Here is an 8,056-nt window from a genome sequence, read left to right as displayed (position 1 = left end):
CTTTTAGGCATCACGTGACTGCCATATGGCGTTTACGACAAATCGATTGGGTGAGCGTGACAATATTGCAGAAAAACAAGCCAGCGCTCCTAGTTGCGCGGACGGCAAAAACCAAGTTGGAGAAAACGGTGTGAACAAAGTTCATGAAAAATCTTCACGTAACATATCGGTGGCCAGTATGGCGATGCGACCATAGAGACAAGAAAAGTGAAGGAAACCTAGCAAACATATATTATAATGGAAAATCTCCGGGCAACGTAATGATGGCCAGTAAGGGGATGCCGCCTAAGATAAAGGGGGGGGGGGGGGGGCGAATCAAGAAACATAACTAAAGATGTGTAGCACGGAAAAGTCTCCCCGTAACATAATGGTGGGAAGTATGGGGGATGCCGCCCAAGAGTAAAGAAAGAGAAATCAAGAAACCTAACTGACGGTAAAAACTAATCGTAACTCATCTTGTAGCAAAAGGGCCCTGATCTTTTAATTCAGTTTTTCTTAGCTCCGACTCCTATTTTGATGATTCTGGGCCGTTGCTATGCTTTAGAAGCCCATAAGGGTGTCTTGAACTTGCAAAACTTAGCGAAGAGGACGTCACAACTTTGAGGGAGAATATTTTTAAACCACACCGCCCTCCCCATGGGCTGCCCCATTGCGCTTCTTCAAGAGTAAGAGCAAAAAGATCACTTGAAGACTCACAAAACGAGCATGGGTGGCAGTGGAATAGGGATGGTCGAAGAAACCCTTGAAAAAGCATTACTTGCGATGCTTGTAAACCCATAGACGCAGTGTCCCAGAATTGCCGACTTTGGGTGTGAAGCAACACCCTATGAGGAGGAATTTTCACTCCTTTTCCTCATATTTTATGTTAATTTTTCACTCCTGCCTGACACTGTCTAATCGTACATGCCAAAGCCCTATTTCCCTTTCTGAGGTTTTCAGATGTCATCCAAAACCGCGCTCACTTGAAACCACCAAGCATAAACGAGGCTCCGTAGACCCTGGACACCAATGGCTATGTCCTGCCTCACCTACATCTGAAGCATGTCTATGTATGCACAGAGCAAGGGCGCCAGGTACCTCGAAGCCCAAAAACCCCAGCGACCCCGTCCGCTTGCACGCATTAAGTTTGGTTTGTTTACAAAATGCGTCACAATCTGCAGCTGTGCGCCAAATGCAAGGTTTTCACGCATCCCCTATTTTTTGGTCTCACCACCACACCACGAAAGCAGAGCCTGGTGCAAACACCAGCAAATCCTGGTAGAGAAGTTTGCTCCACGTATTTCTTTTTTCCCGAGGAAACTTGACCACTAAATTGCATCACTCCCGAAATGCAGGAGTGAAAAGTTCAAGAAATGTTTTATAAATTAAACTTACAAGGTGAATATCACCATTTGAGCACTTATATTAACAGATTTTAAGTCAACTCATCTGATTACAAAATTTGGCCAGAAAAATACTAGTCTTTGTATTTATTTAGCTACTTTTGCCTTTCTTGGTATCATACCAGTGTCATACCACTTTATTCATCCTTCCTTTTCGATAGTCTTTAGAGGCGCCATCTGCTGCTTAAAATTTTGAGCAGTTTCCCTGCAAGATGCTCCAACTGCGAACTTGTACGTATTTTATACATAAATTGGATTAATTCGACAGCCGCGCAAACATATTTGATATGCGCCCAAGGGTGAACAATTCATAGGCAGTGAAGGAGACAATTTGAAGCACGGAACTTATTTTTACCGCCATTTTTGCCCTCTTAAACCTTCGGTTAACCGTTTTCTTGGTTCATGGCGGTGTTCAATAATGATAAATCCAAGCCTTGGAGTGTCTGACTCACCAGGCTACCTGGCAAGGCATTAGCATTAGAATAAATGCTGCCATACAGATCCTTGGAACAGACATGATGCAGCTAATACAGAAGTGTTTGATGGCGAAATTCTGCCCTCTGGAGGTGTTTAACACGCATACCTCACTTGTTTCGCAATTTTATCTCGAAGGTTGGTGGACATGATTGATATTTATATTTGGGGAGTGAGTCGGATGACTCTGTCTGCCAGCAGACCATGCAAAAGGTACTGAATTTTTGTTTTGGGGGGAACAGTAAGAAGCCTGTGGACCAAGCCTGTCTCCTGTGGACCAAGTAATTGCTTACCTTACCTGCTTTCAACACATGATTGGTAAACAGAGTTGGCCATTTTTTGTTTTAATGCATCGAGTTCTGCCATAAGACAAATTATGATGCCACAAGGCACGCAAGGGGCTTATTTTGTTCCATATTCTTGGTTATTTGACCCAAATTTCTTAAAGTGGTCCCTTATGGCTGCTTTGACCACATGTTTTCTATAGTTGTCATGGTTTGCTGACCGCCAAATGACTGCACTGTATATATGCACCATATTTTTAACACAGGGATACTCTACGCTGCATAGCAATTATCATATGAATTAAATACTGGCATGTAACAAATAGTCAGACCACCCCATTTAAAATGTGAAGCCAACATCTCAAACTTTGTCATTAAATATAAATAAACAAGCCCAAATGGATGCATTTGCTGCAGCTGAAAAGGCAAGCAGCAATACTGGCATGGCCATCTAAAAGTTATGTTATTTTTGGAGAAGAGAGATTGTTTTGTGGAGCATACCCATTATTGCCCTTGACATAGGTTAACCATGACAATCAAAATAATTTATTTCAAGTGATTTAAAGTGTTCTGATTTGTGAGTTGTCAACTTTGTCTGATGTCAACAAGCATACACAAATGAGCTGAATGAAAATGCAAGTTGGAACATGCCAAAAACTAGCTTTAGATATCATGTTTTTATCACAAGTGCTGCTATCAACAGATAGGTGAGTCGAGATGATTTTCATCATATGGCCTGCTCTAAGTTAGGTTAAGTTGGTCAAGTGCATGGCAAGTGGCATTAGGAATTGTGCAATAATCAGTAACTAACAACTGCTGCCGTGATACAAACAGGTTATACAGGATGAGATGATGTAAGGCCTCTTTAGGTTCGGCATAGACTACTTTAATGGAAATAAGCATTGGTATTTTGTAAGAAACAGTGACAAAATGTTTGTTTTCCCTGACCCCACCTTAACAGAAGCCAGAAGTATGTCTATTGTGTTTGACTTGGTAATGGGCTGATGTGTGTGAGTCCAATGCTTTTTTGTTTGAGTGCTTTCTACTTGTCGAATTTTCTGTTGTTATATTGTTATTGAATTCCTTTGCTTTGTTTTGTTTTAGAAGTGCTGTGGAAGGGAATTGGAAAGTTCAGCATCAAATTATTGGTGTGAATAATTTGTTATGCTCATCATGCTGTCACGAAATTACTGTGCTTTAACACGCTCCCGGTTGGCCGGCTAGATACCCTTTGCTCTGGTGGAGAGGGGGAGGGTCAATTTGACCCCCCTCTGAGATCTCGGGAACTAAGAAAGCTAGAGACACCAAATTTACGGGGTGTCTTGAACTATACGTGAACCCACTTAGGTTAAGGTTCCAGCTTCTTAGGTCATGACCTTCAGGTCGAATAAGGCCAAACAAGGTCAAATTCCAGGTTGGCCTCCAAAGCGCCCCCACAACCTAGACAACTGTCTCTAGGGAAAAGTTCACAAGCCCATTTGAGGTCATTGACCTTGTTTGACCCTTTGAAGGTAATGGTGGCCAAAATGATACAAGACTGATCTTCGTTTTGCATTGGAATAAGCGACAAAGATTACACTAAGCAGTATGTTCCTAAAACAGAACGTTCGACCCGGGTCATCGTAGTTCAGAAACCATTCGGGAAAAGCCCTTGGGCGGGGGTCAGTTTGCCCCCCCCCCCCCCCAACCCCCTACTCGAGCGCGTGTTAATGCATTCTGTTTCACTTAAATGGCCTAAGATGTTAAAAAACGAGATGATTTTGTCAGATTCCTGATCTTACGTCCATGCCAACTCCATATAGATGTCTTTGTTGCTGAAGCACCAGTCACGAGCTCATAAGTTCTATCTTCTTTTAATTGATTTTTTCACTCCCGCATGATCTTTTAGTGATGAAATTTTTCACTCTCACCCTAGCTCAAAACCGATTCTAGCTCCCGTGCGTAGACGCGCGACGGGCAGGCGCAGGAGCGAGCAGCTACAGATCGGCGCGACATGCGCCAGACAGACCAATCAACCAAGAGCACCCAAGGTCACCGCAGCCCGCACCGCCCCTGGCACTCTGCCAGCTCCTGGTCGCTGTGTGGGCGAGCGAGAATGAGAGTGGCAGTGGTGCTCGGTGGAGGGTGGGAGGCGGAGGGGCACAATCCATCCCCGCACGCGCGCGCTGCCGGAGACACCTGGCCGTACTGCTGACACGCGGCAGACTGGGAAGGTGTTGCGCTGACAGTGGGACGATCTGTGAGCGAGAGCTTGGAGCAACGCTATGTTCAGCTGGCTGCTATCGGCGCCGTGGGCGGTGGCCTCCTGGCTGCTGTCGCCAATCCCGCTAACAGTGCTATTGGCCGCTCTCGCCTACGCCTACTTCAAGTTCACTAAGAATTTCGACTTCTGGCCCTCACGCGGCGTGCCCGGACCAAAAGCGACGCTACCTTGGGGAAACGAGTTTGGAGTGCCGTTCTTAACACCGGTCGTCGAGTTCGAGCAGTGGCTCTACAGCAAGCACGGGGGCAAGAAGTACTGCGGCTACATGGAGATGAGCCGGCCCGTGCTGTTCGTCGGCGATCCGGACCTGATCCGGGCCATCACCATCAAGGACTTCGAGCACTTCACCAACCGACGGGAGGCCGGTACCGACGATGAGCTGAAGGATGCCCTCAGTGTTGTCAACGGGGAGGTGTGGAAGCACACGCGGGCCGTCATGTCGCCCACCTTCTCCGCCAGCAAGCTTAAGGCGATGCACCAGCTAACGCTGGACAACGCTCTCAATCTAAAGAAATATGTGTTAGGAGACATGCAGAGCAAAGGAGAAGTTGAAATGAAGGACGCCTTCGGGCGATTTACCATGGACAACATAGCATCTTGCGCCTTTGGCGTGAACTGCAACTCTTTTGTCGATCCAAACAGCAAATTTGCAACGAATGCAGCAAAATTGTTTTACCCTGGAGCGCTCGGTTTTCTGCGTATTCTTGCGTTCCTAACTTTACCGAAGTTCATTGCTTCGTGGTTTCCCAATCCGGGGAAGAAGGTGTTGAAGTTCTTCACCGACGTCGTTAACACGACCGTCTCTCACCGCGAGAAGCACCCAACGTCCGTGCGAGACTTCTTGCAGCTGTTGATGGACACGAAGGACAAGGACGGTAACCGCGTGCTCAGCACCGACAGCATTGTCAGCCAGTCGGTGTTGTTCTTCCTTGCCGGGTACGACACGACGGCCACGCTGCTGACGTTCGCGTCGTACAGCCTGGCTGTCAGTCCCGATATGCAGCGCCGGGCGCAGCAGGAGGTGGACGATGTTTTGGCCAAGCACGGCGGTCAGATGACGTACGACGCCGTGCTGGATATGACGTACCTGGACCGGGTGCTCTTGGAGACGCTGCGCCTGTACGCGCCTGCCACGCGACTCGAGCGCGAGTGTACCAAGGATTATACTCTGCCCGGCACGAACGTGCACCTGCCCAAGGGCACGTTGGTGCAGATACCGGTGCTTGTGCTCCACCGCGACCCGGACCACTACCCGGACCCGCTGCGCTTCGACCCGGACCGTTTCTTGCCCGAAGAGAAGGAGAAGCGCCACCCGTGCGCCTACCTGCCGTTCGGCCAAGGACCGCGCAACTGCATCGCCATGCGGTTCGCGCTGTTCGAGGCGAAGGTGGCGCTCGCGGCGCTGTTGCAGAAGATGACACTGCTTCCGACGGAGAAAACGCCCCCGCCGCCGATGCCACTTGACAAGAGGTCGTTTTTTACTACACCCGAGGGCAGAAAACTGCCCCTGAAGGTGGAGCTGAGGGCTAGGGACGACTGAGACGTGACAACGCCTCTGCATGAGTGTTGGCAGATCGTGAGTCTTCTGAATAATTCGTTATCATGGCATAGGATTGCCTAAGGATGTTGGGGAACTGTATTACTAATTCACAACAGACATATGAGTAACTGAGTGTTAGCAACGTGGCTTCATGTAATTATGTTTTTCAGATAAAAGTACTTGATCTCACGTTATCCGCTGCGGCTTACCTGTCGTAATAAAACGAGCTTCGTACCAGCATGATGCCCATGGTAAATACATTGCTGTGTATATCAGCTGGCAGTGTCGAACAATTTTGGAATGGGTTTTAAGCCATCACTTGCATGACAAGAATGAACATGTTGGAAACGCGTGATGAATGTATCATATACACGGGCATGGGTAGCAGTAGAATCGGGGTGGTCGCAGAAACCCTTAACAAAAACACAAAACGATTGCAATGCTGGCAGGCAATGATACGTGCTGGCTTTTGTTTTGCCCCAGCGACTTAAAGCCATTGCCGGGATTGGGGGAGCTAACTTCAGGCTTAAGACCAGGCAAAAAGCTACCCTATGCCGGCTTGTGCTACCCGGCGCAAAGCACGGGACAGGGGTAAGCTACGTTACGTTCAACCGGCTAATGCTGTGCGGTATCAATGTCAGAAAAACGCGCGCAAAACTACTTTAAACCTGCTGATTTCGTCCCGTAGCAAATGCAAAGTAAAACACGACACACACACACACACACACACATTCATTGTATTGAACAATCACACTACGCTTGGATGACAGACGACCACCTCATTCCCGCAAAGGTTTCCCCGCACGGCAAACGGCGGGCCCCCGGCTCGGCGGTCAAGTCCGTCATCGCCCTGAACCGGGTCACTCCCCCACACTGAATGAGGGGAGCGGCCCGGTGCGACCTTGTTGTGTTGTGTAATGTAATCCGGGAAAGGTCGTAACTAAAAAAACAGCCAGATTCCTAAACCATACGTGCTGGCGGGACGGAAAAGCAGGCATTCAAAGCATTTCTATTACACATTCAGTTTCCTAGGGGTCGCCTTAGATGTCCGAACTTTACGAGACGGCCGTTTGGGCGCGAAAACTCTCGGAGGAACAGACTTGCCAAAAAGCCGCTACGGGTAGGGGCACCTTGACTGGAACGGCCTCCTATGACCCGATTTAGCACCCCCGCCCCCCGGGCGGAATCCTGTCCACGCTGCTGAAGGTGCGTGGGTAGCCCTTGCCCGACATGGTCCGCATTGACGGTCAAGACTCTGCGGGGGGCCCTATTTTTAGGCCCATAATTTCGTAAACAGGGCCTCTTGGGACGTAAGAGAAAATTCCTTTTAGAGATAAGAACTTAAGAAGAACCCGCACTTCGCCCAGTTTCTTGCCAAAGCTGGTTGCTTGCCAAAGTTGAAGTCTCCTGAACGTATAGACAACTGCATCCCTGCTTTTAAGCTAATATCACAGCAGCAAATGCAATGCAAGGACGGTTGAAACGGTGCTGCATCCATAGTTTTGATATAATACTTTATGCACAGCTATACTTAAGCGTCTTAACAGTCCAGAGCACCAGAACAAGGACAACATAATTTGAGATACTTTAAGCCGGATAGGGCCGGCATAATCGATGTTTACAATTACGCCGACATTTCTACGATTCGATCTTCGTGCGGCGCCAAATCAGGATGAACTATCGGCCGCACGCATTTTTCCTCTTAGAGCACCAAATTGTCTAGTTCAAGGCCTAAAAAGTCCACTGTAGGCGGCAATGTCACACGGCAGCACCCGACGCGAATGAGGTTGGGATCCTAACCTTCCCCTGTCGCAAATCCTGGCAGCCCTCCTCCCGTCTCAAGTGCTGACTGCCCCTGTCGTGAATGGATGACGACTTGAGTCCAATTCCTGCATTCTATTTTTTTTTTTTTGTAATTCGCATCGCAATCTGGCCCCAATGGCACGTGGTTGGCGATGGGCTTGTAAGTAGCGAGATGTGTGATTGATACTCATGACGCGTGTGTTGAGTGTGTTGAGTACGAAGCAATGCACACCGTGTTGCACGCATGTAAAGTTTCAGTCAAAAGCGTGAACTCGTACATGGACAGTCATGGTTGTAGGAATAAGGGGGA

At 48.2% G+C, this 8,056-nt stretch overlaps 1 protein-coding gene across 1 annotated transcript; it reads left to right on the top strand.

Moving 5' to 3' along the window:
• The first annotated feature begins 4,262 nt into the window (after window positions 1–4,262).
• On the top strand, window positions 4,263–6,203 carry LOC119114377 (cytochrome P450 3A9-like). Its single transcript, XM_037238570.1, has one exon. The coding sequence runs from the start codon at window positions 4,405–4,407 to the stop codon at window positions 5,941–5,943; it is 1,539 nt and encodes a 512-aa protein (XP_037094465.1). The 5' UTR covers window positions 4,263–4,404; the 3' UTR covers window positions 5,944–6,203.
• Window positions 6,204–8,056: the final 1,853 nt, after the last annotated feature.

The sequence above is a fragment of the Pollicipes pollicipes genome, unplaced genomic scaffold (genome assembly GCF_011947565.3).
Source record: "Pollicipes pollicipes isolate AB1234 unplaced genomic scaffold, Ppol_2.1 Scaffold_7262;HRSCAF=8765_pilon_pilon_pilon, whole genome shotgun sequence".
NCBI classification, from domain to species: domain Eukaryota; kingdom Metazoa; phylum Arthropoda; class Thecostraca; order Pollicipedomorpha; family Pollicipedidae; genus Pollicipes; species Pollicipes pollicipes.
Note: the sequence above shows the minus strand (reverse complement) of the source record. Positions and strands in the feature narration are given on the sequence as shown.